The 25590-nt window shown below is 35.4% G+C and overlaps 1 protein-coding gene across 1 annotated transcript in view; it reads left to right on the top strand.

Annotated features, from left to right (window-relative positions):
* LOC135073461 (uncharacterized) overlaps positions 1 to 25246 on the top strand; it is a 56306-nt gene extending 31060 nt beyond the window's left edge. The window contains exons 2-5 of the mRNA XM_063967645.1: positions 8913 to 9275; positions 16306 to 16423; positions 25018 to 25187; positions 25242 to 25246. Of these exons, the coding sequence (XP_063823715.1) occupies positions 8913 to 9275; positions 16306 to 16423; positions 25018 to 25187; positions 25242 to 25246 (656 nt within the window). The remainder of the gene's footprint in view (positions 1 to 8912; positions 9276 to 16305; positions 16424 to 25017; positions 25188 to 25241) is intronic.
* The last annotated feature ends 344 nt before the right edge of the window (positions 25247 to 25590 follow it).

Below are 25590 nucleotides of genomic sequence, written 5' to 3' on the forward strand. Positions count from 1 at the left end.
CGTGGAATTTTGTCTGTCACAGAAAAACTTTATCGCGCGTGTCCCTGTTTCAAAAACCGGGATAAAAACTATCCTATGTCCTTTCCTGGGAGTCAAACTATCTCTATACCAAATTTCTTCAAAATCGTTTCTGTGGTTTAGGCGTGAAAGCAAGACAGACAGACAGACAAGAGTTACTTTCGCATTTATAATATTAGTATAGAAGTAAAGATAGTATAGATTTGCTAAGTCAAATTACTATACCACTGCATGCATACGAATTATTATCACAGTGCCTAATTGCTTTGAACATATGCAACGTTCTCAAGGCTTGTACAAACTTCGATGGGTTATCTAAACTCATAAGTTATGTATGCCAATAATTTATACATTACGTATGCATTGGTTTATCGACTGGTTAATATTCGAGGGATGCAAAGTGGTTTGTAATTATTAATTGGAATCAATATGTTGTGATTACTGAAGTGTTTTGAAGTTGACATCTAAGATATGATAACAGTGTAAAGTTTTGTGTACGAGAGAGTTCTGCTTTATGATATATTTACCAATTTGACCAATATCATATTTTTTATTTACCTACTATAATTTTTATTCCAATACTTGTGGTGTAAAACTGAAACTTAAATAAAGATAGGCCATCGTGTCCCATCGTTAAGGACTGCATTCATATTCACTTGCAGGGACCCAGAAACCGGTTTTTTGACTAATTTATTTCACTACTTTAATCTAAGTGATTTTATGTATAATATTGTTACTAACACAACTCTGTATAGAAAGTTTTTTTTTTTTTTTTTTTTTTTTTTTTTTATGTGATAGGAGGCAAACGTATTATTATAAAACACTAAAGAAAAACACTAAAATATTCGATAGGGTTCACTTAGCCCGGCAGAATAGATTTGTATTACGGGCTATCCCTATTCCAACAACTATTCTCTCATTACACGATAAGCCGTGTATTGTATCCATATTACAGGTTTATTCAAGTATTTTGCACAGAACTATAATATTATAACAGGGTAAATAAGTGTATTACATTATCAATAATTTGGAATTGGTTCTTTTTCCTGTGTCTAATTATAAAATTATAATTGGAGTACGTTAATGAAGTGTAGTTACCATTAATGAGATGCGCATAATTGAGTATCGACAAAGACAAGCTTTGCGGTCATTTGATAGACTATTACCACGAACAGACAATCATATTATCAGTTACGTAAGCCGTCTGGACATAAGCCTTCGATGTACGTCACTGAGACAATAATAATATGTACGTACATACATGTACGTGCGTGCTATGTAGCTGACATTGGACTTTATTACTTGAGTTCGCTACAAAAATTTTAGTAGATTACATGCATAAAACCCATTTTGTCGGAAAACATAATTATTTCAAGTGACATTAAAGGTCAGTAGATGTGTGGTTCTGTAGCTTTAGTAGATGTAGTGTTGAAGATATTGTGGATGTAGAGTGTTGTAGCACTTTCGAAGAAAAATTTCAGTAACACATTGAAATCCACGACTCCACGAGGCTCAAGCTTTAGGCTAGTTATTACCTAAGTCCAATACACAAATACAAGTAAATACAAATAATTAAAACAGAAATCTATTCGAATTTTCAATAAATCCACCAATCCCTTTGATCCATCAGCACAATTTGTCAAATCTACGCAGACACGTCCTTCTTTCTCGACGTTGCCGTTCTTTATTTTATTCGACATTGAACTTTGCACAAATCCAATAACGTCAATCATTCCGAATCTAGTGCCGAAGGAGAACGAAACAGAAACGAGGTCACCGAAAAGCTTGAAAATATAAAAATAACAATACAATTTATTTAGAGGAACGCGTGAAATGCCCCAAGCGATTTGTCTCGATAGCGATTCCATTGGATACATACTTTCTCGGTTCATGAATAATTAATGTTTTGTTCTCAAGAAATGCCATATTATCGTTCATATCGCTGAAGTTTCGTGAAAAAGGATCAAGGCAATTTTTGATGTTAAAGATGGTTTGGGAGCCTGCTTATTACTAACGAGACTCCTATTCTAGTCTAAGGTATTGATTCTAAATACGGGAGCGTATGACGTTTCTATTAAACTATTGAAATAGACTTACCAGCGCTTCACAAGACTGTCTTCCATAACGTGTCACATTTCCTGTTCTGTTGCTGTACCTATACTGCAATCCAAGACAAGCAATAAACGATACAAAATAATGCGGATTAATTGTGGAATAGTAGAAAACGTATTTGCGTGTAGATAATAAACAAGACTGACTGATAAATCTACTTCCAGAAAAAATAATCTGTCAAATTTGTCAGCCAGTAGGTACATAAATGAGGTTCGATTTGATAAACGAAAAATAAAATTGGGTAGTGTTTTACTCAGTCGAAAACTAATGGAACCAAAATAATTATTTATTTTGGGCAATATTTTAAATTAAAAAGTTTTTTTTCCAAAAATAAACCAACAATGCATCATACAATGAAATTCAAAGAGAGTGAAGTTGATATTAACAAAGTCGGCCAAACGGAGCGCGCCGCGAGCGTTTTGAGATCACAAGGAATTACACGCGCCGGGACCTTTTAGTTTGGGCACAAGTGTTGAGAAAGTAAGCAGATATGCAGGCGACTCAACGCAGGGGAGTTTAAAAACCAGCAGCATAAGATTTATTAACAATATTGGATATGAGAACATTTCGAATCACTGACAGGTGATAGATACACGTGCCGTAGCCCGAAGCCTTTTACTTTGGGCACAAGCGTTGAGAAAGTAAGCAGATATGTACTCTTATGCAGGCGACTCAACGCATGGAAGTTCAAAAAAGCAGCATGAGATCTATTTATAATATTTGATATTATGAGAATAGTTGGGATCACACGTAGATAGATAACACGCGCCGTATCAAAATCAAAATCAAAAATATTTATTCAGTTTAGACCACAAGTGGCACTTATGAACGTCAAAATATAGTAAATAATAAAAAAGAAAAGGTAGCCCTTATGGGGTACTTTACATGTCTCCTTATCTTTTGGGCCCTACCAGCGCTTCGAGACAAACATATGGCAAGTGCTGAGAAGAAACGCCGGAACAAACTCATCCTATCCTTTTACTTTGGGCACAAGTGTTGAGAACATAAGCAAAGACGCAGGTGACGTAACAAGAGCATTCTAGTCAAGCTTAGGCATAAGATCTTTTTACACTGGACAGAACCTCCTCCTTTTTTTGAAGTCGATTAAAAATAAATGACAAGTGTGCAAAACTCATGCTGAAAATTCAAATGCCGGTCGTATTATGTTCAATCGCTTAGAAATATAATTTACTGGCTTTTGCCCGGCTTCACCCACGTGAAATTTAGTTTGTTCACAGATCGTCATAAATTCTCTCCTTTTTGTCATTCTGGGTTATAAACAATTATACTGTAAAGTTTCATCAAAATCCGTTCAGTAGTTTTTGCGTGAAAGAGTAACAAACATGTTAACATCCAAACAACATGCCTTATAATATCAGTAGGATATTCCAGGTATCGATAGTAATACCATTTCTGATAGTATTGGCGACTTAGAAACAGCAGTGACGTCATAAATCCTCGGCAAAATGGCATCTCTCATAACTTGCAACACCTTGCATATCTCCGTAAGTCACTCCGCGGTATGACCTACATCCCGCTCGTTTTCATTTCGCAGAAACAACAATATTTTTGTGTAGCAAAACGCTACTTTGTCCGCATCCAGAATTCGGCTTAAATTAATTAAAAGCTAAACTTCGCTCGTCTTTGTGCGAAAAATACTAACGCCTGTTCCACAAAGTTGCAAACAAAACACATTTTGTCAACAATGTACGTACTTGGGAGTTGAAATTGTACTATAGCCAAGATTTACGGTTATTTAATTAAACAGTTAACCTTTTCAATGCATTTACGAGTATAACGCCGTAAACAGTTTTGAATTCAAATTTTATTAGAATTTTCGAAAACAAAATCAAAATTTTGGATTTTCGAAGTTGTGATCCAATTAGCAGGAAGGCGCTGGACGCAGGCTGCTACCAACTGGGCAAAATGGAAAGCATTGGGGGAGGCCTATGTTCAGCAGTGGACGTCCTAGGGCTCAGATGATGATGATGAGCTCCAAAGCATACAAATAATAATGATGATGATACAACAAACAATGTAGGTAGCTATTTAAACCCTATTAACCCAGTTATACAGTCAATATGATAATATCATTTCTTATTCATAAAACCAAATTGAAACTACCAGAGTACTTTCCCAGGTAAAGTTACAACATCTAAATCAAAAGCTCTCCGCCGGCAATTCTAACTTCGAGAATTTTGGCAGAAACGTTTTGCTAAATTGAACAAGTTTAACGCTAACAGATAAATATGAGGCTCTTGATTATGTGGGTTTACAAACAAGCACTTTAAAATTAAAACAATGTTGGTAATCTATCATAAATTGTCCATGAGAAATACTATTCTTTTTCACCGAACTATAGGCCTGATGCGCGCCGTGACAAGCTTTTATCGCGCCATTTTATCGACTTTACGCGAAAAGCCCATACATTTGTCGTCTAAAATCATCGATAAGATTTTGCCACGGCGCGCATCCTAGGCTGGCTGGCCCATTTATTGTCCGAAGCAGTGGTACACTTAAAGTAATACTCGGATGTATAAAAGCACTTTTTAAAAGCGTATTTGCAAAAAACACAACCCTTCTTCTGGCACACACAGTCCGGTATTTACTTTTATGACTTTTTAGGAACCTACCTATAGTGATTTTTACTTTAATGAAACATTCCAAAATCATTGGCCAGCCAAGCGAATATGACCCGAATACCCCTTAGCTGAGCGGACGTTCCCCCGCCCCAGTCTGGAATTCCTGAATTTCAGCACTGAATTAGTACAACGAAATTCTAAAGTTTCATAGCGGAGCGACCTCTGGGGTCGTGATACATTATTTCCCGACAACCTCCGGCTCAGCGGCTATTAATAATGGTTTCTTTGCCGACGTTACATGCATCTGACAGTAACGATCGCACTCATACTCTGACGGTTATCCGCCGCTTTTTGCGATTCGATTCATTCGGGTTTTTGTTGAATGTTTTAACGCATTTTTCCGCGTGAAATATAACTGGCGATCTCACGTCTGCGTTTTATGGTCAACAATCAAACAGTTCAAAAGAAAATATGTTTAGACTGTTGCGTAGTGCGGATGACAACACATTGATCTAAACACTGTGACATCTAAGTGGTTAACAATTTGCTAACTGTTATTATCCAATATAACTAACTATACTTTGATTTCAATAATATTCTTTAGCTCGTGCTAGACTGATATTGTTCCAGGAATAAAATGTTTGTTTGGTGAGATGGTTCGATATAGAAAATTGCACATATTCGTACCATGAAATACGAACGTATTTACCTACCTAACAATACATCATGATACATTTCCATGAAGGAAGGCTGAAAGTATATTATAATTTCGCTGTAACTACATGCTACCTATTTACTGTATTTAACCTAATTGTGTTCTAGTAGAAGTTACGTTATTTACATTTAAAAATTCTTAGCTGACCTAATTTCCTTGCTGTTTTACTTTCAACACTAATCGCTTTCAACGAAAACTCACTTTACATTAGTGTCTAAGTGAAGTTGTAAGTAGCTTACGTCCATTTACATTATTCAAACTAAAAAGTGCTTAAAAACAAGGAACATTCATTTCAAATTACAATGCTCTTAATTAACGCTTAAATTCTTCCTGCCAAAAATGTTTTAAGCTCAACTAAGTTAAAAATGAAGGTCATTGTAAATGCCATCTGAAATCCAACGGCCATTTTGTAAGTTTATTTCCTTTGAGTATCATTTTGTCAGCATTATAGTGCTATTCACACTGAATAAGAATGGTTCTCAAAAGGTTAAGTGGTAGAGAGAAAATATAAAGGAGCGCCCTCTAACCCCTTTGGAATTGTGACATTTTATTTATTTTGTGAATTGCAACGTGTTTCGGTTTCGCACGGGAGCACTTGACCAATTGGAGTAGTTCTATCAGTGGGTTAATGCTCAAAAGGTCAACACTTTCAGTGTTTTTCTAAGCTTTATTCAATCTTCGTCTACAAATAGGTTTCTAAGCACTGAAGTATTTATCAAAGCAAGCAAGCTTATTTGGGGACAATATCACCAGATGTTTTGTGTAGATGCAATCTGAATTACTGCTTGTTTAAGAAGATTTTTACCAAAATTAAATAAGATTTCTTTACAAAATTAATTTAGGTATAGTCCGTAATTTACCTAATGGGTACTACTTAAGGAGTGCTGGCTTCAAAAGTTTGAGCACAACACGTTTCCTTAACAAAGCCTCGTTACTAGTCCATTCAGCTCTCTTGCGACTTCATCTAAATGTGACGGTTTGAAATATTATTTAATTAATTTTAAATACTATTTTTACGGCGTACTCTCGCTGGTAATAGGGTGCTAGCTCCAGAAGTTTGAGCACCACACGCTTCCTTAACAAAGGCAACGGTACTAGTCTATTCAGCTGTCTTGCGACTTCATCCAAATGTGACGGTTTAAAATATTATTAAATTAATATTAAACAGTATTTTAAGGAGTACTCTCGTAGGTAATGGGGGTGCTAGCTCCCAAAGTTTGAGCATCACACGTTTCCTTAACAAAGGCAACGGTACTAGTCCATTCAGCTGTCTTGCGACTTCATCCAAATGTGACGGTTTGAAATATTCACCTCGTTAGTGGAATGGAGCGAGTGCTCTCCGTATTGTGGCGACTTTAACGACGGCCCGTGCTGTACTTGTGGTATTTTGGATTCAAGACGAGATACTTGAAGAAAAGGCACATGTAAGGTGTATTGTGCTGATCGCTTGTTAAAAATGTCTATGATAGTGTGGTATAGTCAGACATAATGAACAAAAATATATCTTGAATCGAGTTTAAGTCTACTAGACTTCTACTAATGTAACCTTCATGTTTACTTTTACTGTTTAATTTTAGCTTAAAATATTCTGTACTTTTATAAAAAAAAAACTACAAGTTGTGGAGTTCTCTAAATTAGTAGTCTAATAAAACCATTTAGCGACTTTCACAAAATAACCTGAAGGCGTAATTTGCTGTGCTACTACAAGTATGTGCTGTAAATTATGTATTTTATGCAGCTTCAAACTAAAATAACATTTAAAGCAAAACATTTACGAGCATTTCAGTATTTTACCGTGTCACTACTAGTAGCACCTCGGCTACAAGATAAAACATGGGCAAATGTTAGCGTTTTCCTAGCTGCACTTTTAAATATTATCATTTCAGCTTTAAAATGATTTAAAAAGATATCCAGGGCAAAGATTCCTTTGCAGTATATCCGAGTAAATCTGCAAGTTTCGTTTTAGCGCTAGACTAATGTTAATCACTGTAATCACTCAAAACTACTCATAGACTATATTATACGTGAAAACTGGACATTTATTCAAAAACTAGCGGCCGCCCGCGACTTCGTACGCGTGGATCCCGTTTGACCCCCTTAGGGGTGGAGTTGCCTAAAATCCTTTCTTAGCGGATGCCTACGTCATAACATCTACCTGCATGCCAAATTTCAGGCCGATCCGTCCAGTGGTTTGGGCTGTGCGTTGATAGATCACTATGTCAGTCAGTCAGTCAGTCATTCATCTTTGAGTTATTATATTTAGATTTACGACGTGAAGATTATTAAGTTATTTGTCTATTTATTGTTTTTTTACCTATACTATTGGAATTGAACCAATTTTGATATTTTTTGATGTAGATATGAATTGGACCTTAGAAAAGGAAGATAGTTGCAAGAAAAAAACTTTGTAGAAAATTAATTATTTGTGGAGAAAATAATTACATACTTATGTGTAGTTAGTTCCAGTAGAAAGTACTGTTGGAGTATGAGCAATTACGGTTACTCTTGGTACAAAAATATCTCTCCTGAAATTTTAAGTGTGACCGAATCAAAATTTTAGGCCGTGCTCTAAGTAGGGCCATGGATGAATTTGAATAAGCTTTCAGCGGCGTTGACTTTGGAATTGCGTAAATATTAATGGCTACAAGACTGATGGATATGGATTAACCGAATCTTCTTTGAGCACGAACTTGAATGTGTCTCGCGACAAATTGTTTTCTAGCTCATGAATATTAATTGTTTACATTATCAGCGAAATATTCAGTGTTTTGTTTACGCCAGATCCACCATTCGATTTATTATTATTGACAGCAGTTAGTGGCATGACCTTAATAACTTCCAAATGGGTTTTCGATCAACTCAGCATTAGGCCGGAGTTCGTCCCTTCAAAACTTTATAATTTCTCAATAAGCAAGTTTGTTGTGCCGGTATTCGTAATTGAACAGGCATAAAATACTGTTATGGCTTTCGCTAAGGCTGTCGATACACTGTGAGGATATTTTGACATACGATAGATGTTCAAACGTTGACCTGCAAAATGAGTACTTACTTACTTTTTTACTGCATAAAAGTTTTCTTGAATAATTATGTAATATCGTTACTATTTTCTAACTTGAAATTGAGAGTGATTATTTAAACAGATTTATTATATTTTATCCTATTAGCTGTAGGACAAAAACAAAACTTTTAATTTTGGTTACAGAACTGTAGTTCTAATTCCTAGAAAATGTTTTATAATGTTTACAATGTAAAATAAAGTCTCGTGAAATTTTATTTTAGCAGATGCCGAGCTGTTTAATTAGGTCAAATAACAATAAAATTTATACAATGTCATAGAAGACATTGTATAAATTGTTTATTTGGAAAATTGAAGGATGGAAAATTCGTAAAACTACTCGTATTCTTAGAAACACTAATCGTTGTTTCTAACATGATTGTGCTCATTATTTTATCGCACTTATTGACTTTAATTTCTTTTGTTCCAGGTTTAAACGCAGTGAAAATAGTGAAGTTGGTAGTGCCAGAGATAATCCAATATGGTGTCCAGGACTCCGTGATATTAGACTGTGATTACACGTACGGTAACAACACGTCAGGGTTAATGGTGAAATGGTTTTTCAAAAACAAAGCGCGACCTGTGTATCAGTGGATAGTGCCGAAAAAACCTCAGGATATGGGTATCCTGAGGGGTCGTGTGGACTTGAACTATAGGGCATCTAATGACCCCCTGAAGATGTACAGGGCGTTAAGGATTGTGAAGCCAGATACAGAAATATCTGGGGACTATACCTGTGTGGTGTCTACTTTCATGGACGAGGACTCCAAAACGAAACAGATGACTGTTTTCGGTAAGTTATTATTCATTGACTTTTTTTAATAATTTATTTTACTAGTCCTTGAGTAGAGAAATAACCTGCAAAATGTCGCAGTCCAGTAAGGCTAGGATGCGCGCCGCGAAGCTCTACTCATTTAATTTCAAAGTCATATTCACGACCTCAATGTGGACACGCCAGTCGCTTCTGTGCCTAATTGAATTTATGTCACTTTGCAAATAGGATGTGTAAAAATATTTCGCCCAACCTAATTCTTCATCATCATCATCATCTCAGCCATAGGACGTCCACTGCTAAACATAAGCCTCCCCCAATGCTTTGCATGTTGCCCGGTTGGTAGCGGCCGACCTAATTCTCACTGGTGTGTGACGGCTCTACTGAAAATAAAGTTTAGTGGGCAATCAAAGTTGTTCTCGTTCTTTTCAACACTATGTAAGTAATTGTGTACTATGACCTATTAACGAAATTGTTTTTCATTAGATTATTTCTGATGTACTTACTCCAAAAAAGCTATCAACAAATTCAATACATACACTTGTACTAAGAGCTTTTAAAGTAAGTAACTTTATGAAAAAGTTTAAAATTTAACAGCTATACCGAAACTTTTAATACTTTTTTTATTAGATATGAGGTAATATTTTGTTAAAAAACTTTATTCATGTCAAACCCTATAATCCGGGCCTTTTCAAGGCGAGAGTGAATAGGTACCTACTATCCTAGACTGCATCTTACTTAACACCAGGTACGATTGCGGTCAAATACCTGCCTTGTTCAGCATTAAAAAACCCTCTAAAAATAGTAACTTTATTTATTTTTCCAAAAGTTACTTCAAATGCACTATCGCTATAGACATGAACTCTGCTCAATATTCAGTACGAGTACATTCAGTCGGAATAAAAATTCAGCTGCACATAGCACCCCCCTTGAATTTATTCCCACCAAAAAGGTTCGTCCCCACGGCAATCCAGTTTTGCGGGATGCACTTGCAGGACCCCGCAAAAATTAACTGTCGTGTAAACACATAAGGCTGGGTTGCACCATCTTACTTTAACTTTGGCAAACGTCAAAAATCTGTCAAACTCCATACAAAATACACCGGTTATCGTTATAGTTACTGTCAAAGTTAGTGGTGCAATTCAGCCTAAGTGTGTTTGAAATTTGAATTCCAAATTCGAACGGATAGGTTTTCTCACAAGCATTACTATGAGGTCTCACAGTGCGCGTGGACGCACATGGTGACACACGAACCAATCACAGAGCTCTATTCAACGCTGTGCGTTCGATTTGCTGCGTCACTTATGCAAGCATCGTTTGTGAATACGGGTATAAATACATACTAAACGGGAGCTTGCAAAAAACAGTTCCTGCAAAAAACGGGATGTCCCCGTGACAAGAACCATAAGTGCCTTTTCACACGTTCCGGTTGCCGGCTATTCGGCGCCGGGTACCCGGTCGTGAATGTATGGGCATGCCGGATTAATTACGCCGGAACATGTGAAAGCTCCGTACCATGCCCATACACTTCATCACCGGGTACCCGGCGCCGGATAGCCAGCAACCGGAACGTGTGAAAAGGCACTAACCCTGGTTATATTTTTGAGACAGTTCACAGGTGTGAATTTTGGAGCGAGGTTCATTAATTTTGCATTGTTTTGTTTAGGAAGTTCGGAACTAGGGTGATCAATCATAGATAATTGCGGCCTACCTATTTATAAAAATAAGGCTAGGCTTTAATATTTTACCAGAATAATAAATCTTGATTTCAATAGAATTGAAAGGAAGTAGAGGACTAGCGTTTAAGCTTAGTTTTCTTAGTAGTAAAGTTTATTGAATTCGACTAAAATTTTCAATACTTTTTAAAATAATGAATAAAGCATTTTAAATTAGTGTATGAGTAGTAACACTCTTAACCAATATTATACTTAATCACATTAACAAGATTTATACTTCAACATTAGTGACAAAGACGAATATAATCTATCTATACCTACTTATAATAAATCTGTAGAGAGGTCAATTTTGTACATGAAATATATTTTCAAAATAACTATCAGGGGGTGATTAGTGATCGATACTGATGCCAAAAATGCAATCAGTAAAATTTTTGTCTGTCTGTCTGTCTGTCTGTCTGTCTGTCTGTCTGTCTGTATGTTCCTTATAGAAACAAAAACTACTCGACGGATTTTAACGAAAGTTGGTACAATGATTCTTCATACTCCTGGGCAGGTTATAGTTTATTTAGGAATTCCCACGGGAACAGGAATTAGCAGGAAAATCCTTTGTATGAAAACCGCTTAAGTTAGACGCTTGAAATTTGGCATGTAGGTACCTTAGTAAACTTAAAGCTTATTTACAACAAAGAATTCCCAAAATTCCCACGGGAACGGTAATTAGCGGGAAAATCCTTTTGTATGAAAATATCTAAACCGCGTAAGATAGATGAAGGGGGTAAAACGGGATCCACGCGTACGAAGTCGCGGGCGGCCGCTAGTCGAATAATACTTTTAGAGATAATCCTATAACCATACCAATACATGTGCCATAGCGAGTCGACCCAGCAATGCATTTATTAGTGTCTCCATCTTTTTTGCTCTACATAGTATTTTGGTATGAAAAAGAGAGACGCAAAGAGCCAAAACCTCGAATACCGTACAGCAGTAACCCCGCTTTTCCAGCAGTCGAATTTCATATTTGCCAAACGGTTACTCATAAAACGTTTAACTCTTGCGACAAGGTCTGCGACTGCTAGTGGTGGTACAAGTCATAAACTGGAATATCGTAAATGTTCCTAGATAAAAGTTTGAGGGTAGAGGTAATATTAGGATGGGAAGGAATAAAGGAATGGGACGGAATTTAATGCAAGTAGGGACGTTATGACTTTGACGTCGTCAATAAAGTCGTGTCAGAAAATGCATATTTTGTTCTTCTTGTCTCCCCAATTATTATATGTTTATGAATTTAAGCATTGAGAGAGATTGTGTGTGTGAACTCTGGTGGCAATACAAATATGAAAACTAGCTCTTAAAACAATAGGTGTTGTTGTGGTGTGTTACATACGAGTATGATCCAAAAAATCTCATAACAGGCCTTGGTTTATGCTAGTAATACATTTTGGGTTAGTGTTATTACTTATCAGTTGCCACCGCCATTAGAGACCCGCTGTAAGTTATCCAACTCGATAAGTACTCGTAGCTTGACTCAATGATGGTTTAATTCAAAATATTCAGTTGTTTTATCTAATAGAGTGGGTGACCTTTTTTGGCAACTTAGTTTATTTTTTTGTGTAAGTATGTCTTTGTTGCCTGAATTTGTTGTTGCCAAAATAAAGTTATTTTCTTTATTCTTCTTTCTAATTACCATTCACACACAACTAATTACCATTTTGCACACACTAGACACAAGGGACTAGACACCAGCCTAAGTATGTTGTCCTGAAGTAGTGTTAGGGCAAGCTATCTAGAACGTGTATTAGCGCCCTGGAAAGGGACTAAGTACTAAACAAATAATATGTTGATTTGATTTAACACGAGTCGTCTGTTGAATTAAATTGAATAAGATTGTCGAATCCTTAGAAATCTTAAATGTATGAATTCGAACAATATGGAGTCTGATTTTAGGTAAACATTGTACACAAACATAATATCAATATCTATTATGCAAAGCGCAAGTGCGTCATTTCAGCAATATGTTTTATTCATTTTTTTATTGGACACGCGTGACTTACGTCGTATGCCATTGTTTTTTGTTTGCTAAGCGAGTTTCACACATCCCAACATCTGCTATCCGGCGCGACTTTTTATTCCGGGCTTGAGGGGCTTCGGGGAACAAAGGAAGAACGCAAGATGACTGGCAATCTAAGTTATTGGCGGTAAAGGGTGTGATAAAGTTGATTATTTAATAAAATAGCTATAAAACATTGCTGGGTCTGGATTAAATTTACCAAGTATATCTTTTTATAGCTGTCAGTTTAATAGAGCTCAGTAAAATGATGTAATTTTCTATTAAAACTACCATAACTAATATTATTACGTTATATTTCACATTATTACACCGGCTATTTCTCAAAACAAACGTTATTTCTATAGCCTGTACCTATGTACCATTATAAATTTTCACTTGGTACGCTATAAAGAATTTGGTTTATAATTTAATTCAATATAACTTCCTGAGATTGGCATAATCGACTGCTTGGCTCTCTACCCGCTACATCGAGATAGTCCCTATAAAACATAGTTATAATACTAAGGCTGGGTTGCACCATCTTACTTTGACTTTAACAAACGTCAAAAATCTGTCAAACTCCATACAAAAAACACCGGTTATCGTTATAGTTACGGTCAAAGTAAGTTGGTGCAACTCAGTCTTAGGGATATGAGATCAGTTGTAACAAACCACACAAGAAAAGAAAAAGAATGTCCCAATCCTACACAGCGCAAGTGGGCCATGCAGATTTGTATAGTTGGATGCGCTCATCCTATTAAATATTCCAACTCCCATTGGCGCTGTATTTTGGAAAATCGCCCTTAATGCAAGGGTTGAAACTCAACCCAACTCGCACAGAGTGATATATGTACGAGAGTGAAGATTAAAACCCATAAAACTCATTTAATTTCTGTAACTAGGTTTTAAAAAGTACTCTTACACGTCCCGTATTAAATATTAACCCTACTACTGCTGCTGCGGCACAATAAATGGGCCAGTGCTGAGAAGAAGCAACGCAAGAAACTCAGTCACGATTGTCAGCCTTTATTTTAATAGTGTTAATTAGTTTAATTTTGTTCAATAGCTTTTAGAAACACATTTTAGATCTACGTTTCATAGAAACTTATTTACAAAAAAAAAGTCCACATACGAGTATTAACACACTTTAAATTTTCTGTGCTGATCCATCAGTTAAACTCAGAATTAACAACCTTGATGTCTGTGAATGCTTATTTAAAAACATAGCAAACTGTACCGTCTCTACACCCAGCCAAATTAACCTACATTCAATTTTGAACTGTACCACGATTGCAGACAATTCTATTTTGACTGCACAGTGTATGTGTACATCACAGGACAACGGCTACCCACGTCAGTGTCAAGTTACGGGTAGGACAGCGACTTCCTTCTGATACTTCGGTCGTTAAAAACTTTTGCATTAGCTCTTATTATATTTAACTTACGTTTTAACTTTAACCTTGTAAAGAGGTACAGTTTGTAGTTTTGTTTAGTGAATCGATTTTGAAAATTATTTCTAGATTATTAAAGTTATTCTAGATTATTAAAGTTATCTTACATATTCTGTAGAAAACGAGAATTGGGACACCGTTTTTTAAAGTAATTAAATAAATTCAAAGATGGTATTTTGGTGATTGGTTATTTATTTATTTATTTATATTAGGAAGAACAGAGTTTACATAATTAATTATTTTACAATTAATAGCACTTGATAACCACTTATTAGCAGACACTGTTCAAGTGTTTCTAAGTAGGTATCTCATACTAATGAACCTACTTAAAATGCGATAAGAAGTCGATGAAGTAAGTACACTGAAGATCGATAAGAGGTCTCCATGACTATTCCCACCTCTCGTTCCCACCGTTGCAACTCCAGTGTAGCCAGGATCTACAGCTTGACCGCCAATAAAAACCAGATCAGTGAAGGTCAAGTTTGGCCCGAGGGAAAGTTAAACTGTCATTAGACCCGCAACGAAATTACTCAATAGAACATAGGAGGAGTTCGAAGTTCTCTATATCGCCAAGCTCTATGCCTAACATTTCAATATTAAATCTCACCCACAAACTACTACACAAACTGTTGGATTGAAATTGCTTTAAATATATTCCCCACGACCACACAATTTGAATACATTACGCGTTACGTCACTCCATTTTCCGCTCCAACGGCTAGATTTGTCGATAGTTGCGCCTGAGCGATGGGCTAAGTCGTTAATATAAAAGCTGCCTATCCTAGATTAAGCGGTCCGCTTTGGAACTACTATATCATGGGTTTACTATGAAAAGTTCTTAGACTAAATCAGAAACTTACGAATTGAGAATAAGGACAAAATCTAAGGATTTCGTTAAGTAGCTTGCTATGTCATAACCATACAATTTATCACAAGCTCATTTTCAATAAAAATATTTTTGAAATTAAGTTACGTAGTTTGTAAGCCCGAGTTGCAAGTTGCAGATTAATAGGTGATGCAACCTAACTTTAACCGTAACTATAACGGTAACCACTGCTTTTTGTATAGAGTTTGACAGATTTTTGACGTTTGTTAAAGCTAAAGTAAGACGGTGCAACCCTGCCTAAGTACCTACATTTCAAATTGATATCATTTTTGGCGGGCTTTCAAGACAACACTACCACAAATTCAGTCAAACCTCTTGAATGCTCCCGTTTTCTGTGACTCGTTGTCACCGTTGTTAGCATAACTGCGTTAAGGTCAGTAGGTTCGCTAAGACAAAATTAAGGCAATGAGAGACATAGTTATTACTAATTAGTTGTCCGAAATCATTGATTGATTAAAACTATGTACACTGAATCGTGTAATATAACGCTTTTTGAAAGCTCATTCACAAAAAAAAAAACATCTTTATGACCACCTAGTAGGTAATTGATTTGATTTGAAAACGCTCAAAACTCTGTGTTTTCAAGCATAAATTCTGGCTAGTTAAATTTTAATAAATTATACGATCTAATTGAAAGACAAAGTCTGTAGATGAGATTTAACGAACTTTTGAGCTTTGTTTTGCAAAAAAATCCTAGATCGCACTTTCCCATTGAGTGATATTTCTCAGTGTACTTCCGTTGTAACATCTCGCTATCATGTTCCAGTGCCAGAACAGAACTAACAAGACGGACGACGACATCGTCAAAAAATTGTAATATAGTTAATTTTAGGGCTAAAATGAATTACTTACGAGTATAATAATTACTGACTACCCAATTAATTGCAAAAATTACTTTTATGACCTTAGATCGCCTTAATTTTGGTTTTCCCCTTGACCGTTGTTTCTCAGTGTTCTTCCGTTGTAACATCTCGCTATCATGTTCCAGTGCCAGAACAGAACTTCCGGCTGATACAGAACAAGACGGACGACGACACCGTCAACGTCATCTGCGCGGCGGACGGCGCGTTTCCGGCGCCCAACCTCACGCTCGCCACGCCGGAGAGGTGAGTTTATACAGGGTGTCTTGGAATTGACGAATTTTTTTTTGGCCGACAAGGCAGGTATGGCACCTGATGATAATTTTTAATCATCTCATGTTAATTTACATTTAAAATCATTTCTTAGGTTATAACTTCTTGTCTTGGGGTGAGTGGACAAAAGTGTTATCTGACAAAACTGAAGAAGCGACTTTTTGCATGAACAATGAACATAGGTTTTAAGTGATAATATAATCGACTAATGAGCTCAAAACACGCAATTTTGTTACGTGTCAACCCTTAAAAAAGGTGTAATCTGACAAGCATTCATACACTTCAGGATTGAAATGTGGTATGAGCAGATTAACATTTTCAAACACTCATAACTCATTTTGTTAGTTAAGACCTTTGTCCACTCACCCCTTCATTATCATAGTACTATTATAAAGTGGAAAGATTTGTATTTTGTATGTAACAGTTAAACTCAAAAACGCTATGCAAGAATGCTAAATACAATTACTGAGAAACATAGGCTATAACAAACGGAAATTCATGCAACACAAAAGGAGAAGGCATGGGCAAAATCTAGTATTTAAAATACAAATGTGAAAGTATGTCATGATAGATAGATGTCTGTAACTCTTTTACGCGTAAACTACCGAACTGATGTTGATAAAACTTTACAGTATTGTTGTTTATAAATGAGTCTAAAAACGATACTACGCTCACAAACTGATTTTCACGCGTGCTAAGCCGCGCACAAAACGTAGTTTAAAATAAAACAAGCGCGTTAAGTCAATTACCAATTGTCTCTCACAGCATTTTGATTCACCGCTTCCCCTAAATTGGGTTTTCATACACCCTGTATGTTATCTACAGTCTTGATGCGAATCCGTACAAGGATCTGCAAATGCCGCAATCTCACGGGTAATTGCACAACGATGTGTAAAATCCGCTTCCCTTTAATGGTGTGAGTCTGGTGTTTTTTTTTTTATTTAAGGCATGAAAAACACGTCTTTTGTTTGAGATAGATGTCAATAACAAGGATACATAAGTGAAATCTAAGTAAGGTAAAGGTTGAATCTTTGTCTTTGTGGTGAACCCACCACTAATCTAACACAAGTATTTCCAAATTAAGCAAAGCTTTTTATACAAAGACGTAAAAACTAACTTATATAATAAATCTAATAATCATATGCGCAATGACAGGTATAGCAAAGCTATAATTAGTTATCTTGAAAAATATCCAAGTTTTCATACCTATTTTACTTAAAAAATTTGATGTACTAATTATAAGAGTTTCACGAAAATTAAACATGGTAAAATACACTGGACCGCAAAGACTGGACTGATCGGTTAGAAAATGGTCAATATATCTTTAGAAGTACGGTTCAGTATTTATAAATTCAAATATCATTGAAAGTACTAATTCCACACGTAGGTACACAAATCCGTTCTGCAAGTTCACGTCTAATAACAAAAAAATTGGATTATTAAATTCTTCACCACTTGTTATTGACTCTATATCGAAATATTCGGTAAACTTAATTGAAATACCAACTCGATATCCTCAAAACTCGTTCCACAATTTATATCTTTCGCCCAATAAATCCTGTGGATACCCAATATCCTGCGCACTTCCAGAATATTACTAGTTCGAACCAAACATTGAAGTTTCTCTTTCCTGTGATTTCCTTCTAATTTCCACCAAATCGCTTAACAGGGGCACTTGGCCAGTATAACTTGAGCCCCCCCTCATCTAATGCTCTCGAGACTTGGCCCGGGTTAGAGTCGAGAGGTGTAAGTCCAGATGTCAGGGTAATCTGGTCAGGTTCTGATGTATGAAGCGCATATAACAACCGCATTGCGGGAAGCCATCCTGATAAGCACGAAAGCTTAGGGGTGCCGCAATTATCAAAATTTGTTTGTCTCTTTAGAAGCCCAAAATATTTTTTTCAATATGTGAATGTCGTAAGTAATAATAAAAACTTTTTAAGACACCTAATAAATTAAAGAAAAATGAATAGCACTGCGTCTTAATCTGGGGCCCAGTTGTATTAGGTGTCATATTGTTGATTGTACAGTCGACAGCACATAAGACTACCTATACATTTTTTTCTGAAAAATCGCCCTTCTCATGATTTTATAAGGTGCCACATTTTTTACCTTAATGTGCTGTCGTCTGTACATTTTCTTTTTAGTACCAAAAAAACACACACCATACTTTTTTAATTTTCGATCAACTAACTATGTATACTTGCGTATTGCAAAAACTTACATAAGCTTATCACTAAAAAGGCACAATCACCACAAAAAAACTCTATCAACCCTAAAAGCAATGCAACTGGATATGAAATATAGCTAAGAAACTTGTCCAGTGTGAAATAACGTCACAAATTCGTAGTCCCCTAGCGCCGCCGGTTGCGCGATCACAGGCAAATTACGACCCAACGGCACAAATGGTTTTGTTATTTGTGACGAGAAGATTTTCGTCACAAATTTCGTAGATACGAGGATAGTGTTTCGTGAGTGCTTCGTGCGAGATGGCCCTAAAAAAGATGGGCGAGTTACTCAAGGTTACTTGGTAGAGGAAAGTTTAGGGTCGGACGCAGAGCGTGCATTGAGGGAATCCAGCACTGGACGGACATAATTTATACTGCTGGGATTTTTGTTTAACATAAGATGCTTAAGAATTTACAATTCGATGTAATATATTTTGTATATTCTGATAATGCTATCGACTGTACATCAAACTCAAAAGTCAAAGCAGACAAGGTAGCAAGTAGATATCGACGATCGTTTAGTTTCTAAGAGCTTAATTCACCGAGACACAATACCAACCACTGTACCAGCAACAATTATGACAATGCTATGCATTATGTTGATAATACAATAAAATAAAACACACATAATACTGTACTGTACACAGTATTTGTGGCGATAACTGTTTGAACCACAATACCCAGTAAAATAAATCCCTAAACCAATAAAATTTACACTTTAGATTTGAAAACTAATTAAGATTAGATGCTTTAGCAAATTTTTGTTTACAAATTAATATACGTTTTGCTGATATTCTTAAACTAAGTAAGACTAAAGTACATTTTTACTTGTACATGAATAAACACGCGAAATTACAGCATAAACTTAAGACAGCTAACGAAGCACTTCCTAGTTTACTTTCGCAACTAATTTCGCTGCTGGCATTATCAGCACGTACAGTCAACTGCTCATTGGATTAAAAGTATACATTTTTGTTGGAAAATAATACTTATTACCATTAAATGAGGGTTGTTCCCTCATCCCGTTTTTTGGAGAAACTGTTTTTTGCAGGATCACGCTTAGTACCTAGTTTACGTGACGCTTAGTAGCTTAATGTGTTTTCATATTAACCTTTACACAAACATCCCGTTTGCAGTGCCCGCAAAAAACCAATCCATTTGTATTTTAATTCGAATTTCAAACACACATGTGTGCTCACACGACAGTCCTGTTTTACGGGATCCTGCATTACTGGATTGCCGTGGGAACAAGCTTAGATTCTGATCTCTATCTATAAAAGCGAACGGCCACTGACAGAATCACTCACTCATCACGAAATGTGCTAAGAGTCTCAAGTCTTGCATGGGGGTTCCTTTTAGAACGTAGGTGCTCATTATGACGGGATTTTCCAAAATTCAACCCCTATACCCCACGCGTACTATAAGTCGCGGGCGGCCGCTATCATATTATAAGCACGTACAAAACTGTTTAAAATAAATATGCAAATCCAAACAATTGGCGATGCATTCGGAACGGAGTTGGCATCTCTCCTAAAGTAGCGCCACCGCACCTGGTACTCCCTCGTGCCAAGTTCCATTGCCACCATATTGTTTTTTCATATTTATGAACAGAAGGCTTGTTAAATTTATAGCGTTGAAGTAAACTAGCTTCTGTTCGCGGCTTTGTTCTGTCTGTCATAGATGTTTATCGCTAAATTCATGATCAAAACGGAATCGCAAAATGTAGGCCTACTATTATTGAATCCCTAACGCCCAGTTTAGTATTGTCAGTATTGTCTAAATGCTAGAATTTTAAGAACTAATGTGAATGCGCTAATGTGGTAAAGCAATAAAATTTATTCCTCTTTAATCCACTGATTTAATTAATACACATTAATTTCTTGATAAGTCAATTCAATTTCACATTCAATGATCCTTTGTACAATTTCCACCTACGAATATTTCCGTACCGCGCGGGAATAACTTGACATGTCATTTTTGCGTACTTTTCAGGGGAGCGATTTTAAAGTTTAGAGTTCCCTGGTAAATCGGAATTAATGATAATTGATATTTTTATGATTGAAATAAGCTAATTTGATGCATATCTTTCGATTGGTGTAAGAATTTGATTAAATTATCTTCTTAATCTATTAAAAAAAAGACTTGTCAAGTTGTGTACCGACGACTTATCAAGTTATTCACCAAAGAAAAACAAATATTTAAGGTGTAAAAATTGGATTTAAGTTAATTATTTTGAATGAAGTTTAAGTAAAAAAACAAAACATAAAAATAGAACATATTTTTATCACATTTGCAATGAAATAGTAGCAAATTTATTAGAAAAATCAAATATTATCGCAGATTATGATCGCTTTTGATCAGGTAATTATACGTTTACTTAAAATTTAAAAAAAGACAAATAAAAGAACAAAAGCCATGCTTCATAACAAGCACAATTAATTTTAATTATTTTAAGCTTGCTATTAAGCTTAAAATAATTAAAATTAGCTGGATACATTTTTGCGTAAGGTCGACACGCACTTTCGCGTCCACCGTCCAGTTCACGTCCAAATAACGGATCACTCTAGAACGAAAGCTATTGCTATGATTCCCTGAATGTATGACACGTAAACCCACATTAAAAAAATCTTATAGCATGCTACCGTTTTTGCCAAAAATAAATCCCACATGAGCAGGTGCGCGTTTCAAGGTAAGTTTTTAATATATTTAGGTCTAGTTTGGGATTTACCGCAGTCTATAAGCCTTAACCATGAACCATACAATACGGATAATGATATCGGTGATTGTACTTTATTAAATGACACTTAAAATAAGGTGGATGCGAATTTACTACAATGCAATTTCCACTTTGCGTCAGAAGTGATCGCGGTCTGGTCTAACTGGGTCTAAGATATTAAAATATACAAAACAATGCATGTTTTATATCATGTAAAACGTTATTTACATGACGTATCGAACACAAAGATTTTTTTTCAGTACTTAGGCCTTTTCCTGGACGCTAATACACGCTCTTAATGTAGCTTACCCTTGTGACAGCCAATTTGCGTCCACATTATCACGACTATTTTCTAAATACAGACGTTGTAAATAATATTAAAAAGCAAACTGTGCCTAGAGAGGATACCATATTGCAAATTGAGCCATACTATTGAAATTTCGAAAAATGAAATAAACTAAAATATATGTATGTTAATAATTATTAAGTGTGATACCTAAATATTTTGAATACTAATTAGTAAGATTTTATTTATATTTTTTTATTTCCATGCTGTTATTAATTATTAGTGATTTTGAATGCATTTTTTCTATATTTTATTAATATTACAAAGATAATATTAAAACTTCTAATGGTTTAGAGCAAGTTTAATACTATACTTATAAAGACTAAAGGGAGCATAATGACAACAATTTTTCGTTCAAAATGATTACGAAAAATTGTATATTATTTTTATTCCTCAAATCTACCAACTCACTAAATGGACGAGATCTGGCGTATCGACCTTACTTACTTTTACCTCATCATTATTTCTAAGTAATGTCATTGAAGTCAAATAGACTATAAAAATAAAATTATCCGGAACTTAAAATTGACCTAAAAGTTTATTATTAGATTTTTTACTTAAATTCTGTTGTCAAACGAAATATTAGTCTGTTATGAAAAAACATTACCTACCTTACCTACCTACCTATTGACTAAACTTATCCTTCTTCTTTCAACTTGCTATTTAAACGTTAATTTAGTTTCAAACTATTGAAAATAGTAATAAAAGTAATAATTAACGCTTAAATATATTTAAAAAATATTTTCAGGGGTTGGTAAGTAAAAAATATTTAAAGATGCTCGAAATCCTGACAATGTTATATTTTAACAACTGCTAATGACACATATAAAAATATGATTATACGAAGGTAATAGCTGGATAACTCCAAATATCCAAACTCTTGACTGCGTGCATAACAAGACAACTGCACATATCATGGATGTGTTTAGTACTCAGAGGGGATCATAACTTGATAACTGTTTTTGTCAAATTAAAAACGAAAATCCATAAATGTATAAGTCAAGATATTAATAAATACATGTTCTGACATACATTGATAAATCGAAATATAAATGTTTGTAAGAATAATATTAATTGGATATATCGTTATGTCAAATATTTATAGCCTAAATTAGAGATATTTACTTATGAACAAGAGCTGTATTTCAAGTATTTTTGGGTATTTCGAGTTGAGTTTTTTATACCAGTAGGGTATAAGGTAGAGGAAGCGCTTAAGCTAATAAAAAAAAAAAAGTGCATGTCGAGATGTCAAGTTATTCCCGCGCGGTACGGATTTGGCCTCTTCAAATTCAAGTCTTTTTGGATCCAAAAGTAAAGGATTAAGATTAAAAAGTTTTTATCATTAGTAATTTTTAAATTTTAGTTTTTAAGTCATTTTAAGTTAATGTACCTATTATTATAAAATTTATTCTCTAATAAACCCAGAATTACAAAAGTCTTATAACTTAAATTATTTTATAATAAAGTGTAAAAGTGTAAATCACACAAACCGACATAAAAATATTCATTCGCGATACAGACACTTTTCATTTTCCTTGGAAATATATGTACAAAAGTCTGGAATAACTACGGAAAAACTCATTGCTTTATTCGGACCTTAAACACGTTCTTTTCTCTGTAAGATTATAAGAAACCGTAAGATTTCCCTGGAGATGTAACCGGACTTCATTGTTCAGAGTAAATGTGTAGTTAGCGAGTAAAGTCGGGAAAAACAAGCACTATGTTTAGATAAACTGTACAAACAAACTTATTCTAGCATTTATTTTATGCCGATTTTGCGACTAAGTTTCCATACAAAATATTAAGTAAATAAGCCGGAATTTAGCCTGTGTTTGCTTGTTTTAGTTTGTTTAGTCCCGTTCAAAGACAAAAGTTAGTAAAGCAGGTATGGATTTTGTTTGGGCTAAAGTTACCTAGTTTATTACTTATTTTGACATAATTTACATTAGACTTTTATCAATATTTATTCATACAGCGATACAAAACAATACGATACGAACTTCAGTAATAATTTTCTTCTGTAATCCACAAAAATCAAAAGAAAAATACACAATCTATTGTCTGGTCTCTAGTTACCAACTTCTATGTCAGTTTGAGCGTGGTTTGAGTACAGTGTGGTACAGTTGAAAAGCGAATATATGAATATTTGAATATTTTCACGCCTGTATTCACAAACATTATGCTATGAGGTCTCACAGTGCGCGTGGACGCACCATGTGACACACGAACCGATCACAGAGTCTAGTACTCTAGTCAACGCTGTGCGTTCGATTTCTTACTTCACTTAAGCAAGCATCGTTTGTGAATACGGGCGTTATTCTAGTGCTGAAGTTGTAGGCACGAAATCTTATGACGACTAGAAAAGAACAACTCACTGCCATGAAAATATATTTTTAAAATCACTTACCAGCTATTCTAGCAGATTTAGAAGCAATCCTTCACAATACACATCATTATTAATAAAAACTTTTTCACTAGTTCACTCATGTTTTTACCCCGTTTTCTTGTAACATTGGCACTAAAAACTGCTTTTTTTTTCAATTTCATCCCACCCACACACGATGACATTTTAAAGCCTAAACAAAATAGGAAAATACCGTGATTGGTTCGAGTCAATCAACGCGCAATTCAAATTTAGAACAGCGCCTTTGTTGAGCGTTCCAAATTCAAATGGTTCGGTCCGATACAAATAGTGGCAGTTTTTTCTTAATTTTATAGGCACAGAGTATTGTTATTTTTGGTTGAGGTCGATATGTGCTAATTTCGGAACTCATAGCATTATTTTGTTAAACTGAACTTTTCCGTAGCAACATAATTTGGTTTTTGCTTGGGAATAATTATGTAATGGTTATAATTATGTTTGTTGACAATAATGAAAATGTTAAGTTTGATATAATTAAAAATGTTCATTACATTAACATTTCCAATAAGTTAGATAAGAGTATGTAGGTTGTCTAAATTGCAATACTAGCTGATTCGGCAAACTTCGTATCGTAACACCTATGAATGTTCAAAAGAAATAATTAGGATTCTATGGTGAAATTTTTTTTCAAATAAGTCTAGTAGTTTCGGAGCCTATTCTAAACAAACAAACAATCGAATCTTTCCTCTTCAGAATGTTAGTTTAGATAGCAATTTATTTCAATGATGACTAACTGATTGTGACTGCATTAAAACCACGTTACACACGGTCACATTTCATAACCTGCTGTATTTTTTCCCATGCGGTTGGAGGGCACAGAGTCACATAATCCTAAACTTTTTTATTTCTCCCCAGGCGGCTGGAAGGCGTGTCCCACAGTCAGAAGCTGGTCAACGGCAGGTACTCAGCAGTGGCCATGATCACGCTGAGAGATGCGGACCTGCCCTCTCCAGCAGAGTTCATCTGTATGCTGAGGATACCGCAGGCCAACTACGTAGTGAGGAAGGAGGCTATCTATTATCCGGGTATGTGTTTTCTTTCTTTCTTTCTTTTTTTATCTTCTGGATGCTTTGTTCCAGAATAATCTCATCATGAGTACGTCTGAAAAAGCGCTTGGAAGTGCTTGTAAGCAAAATGGCGATCGTTAAGCGGTAAGCGCTGTTACTGCTAAAAATGAATGAAACACGTTACCTACTTTTAAAGTTAGCAAAGGTGTCCTCGCCGACAACTGTAGGTATTTGTTTGTTTCTCAGCGCTAGCAAGCACTTCCAAACGCTTTCTTCCGCCAAACGCTCCCAATGTTTTTGGTTTTATATCAGCCATTTTTTATACTTATAAGACGGGTAAGTTGGTTCAAAATGAAAATTCAAACAATAGGCTTTATTGTGCCTTTTCTGCTTAGTGATGCCTGATGGCCTTCATAATTTA

Source organism: Ostrinia nubilalis, chromosome 7, assembly GCF_963855985.1.
Source record: "Ostrinia nubilalis chromosome 7, ilOstNubi1.1, whole genome shotgun sequence".
Classification (NCBI taxonomy): domain Eukaryota; kingdom Metazoa; phylum Arthropoda; class Insecta; order Lepidoptera; family Crambidae; genus Ostrinia; species Ostrinia nubilalis.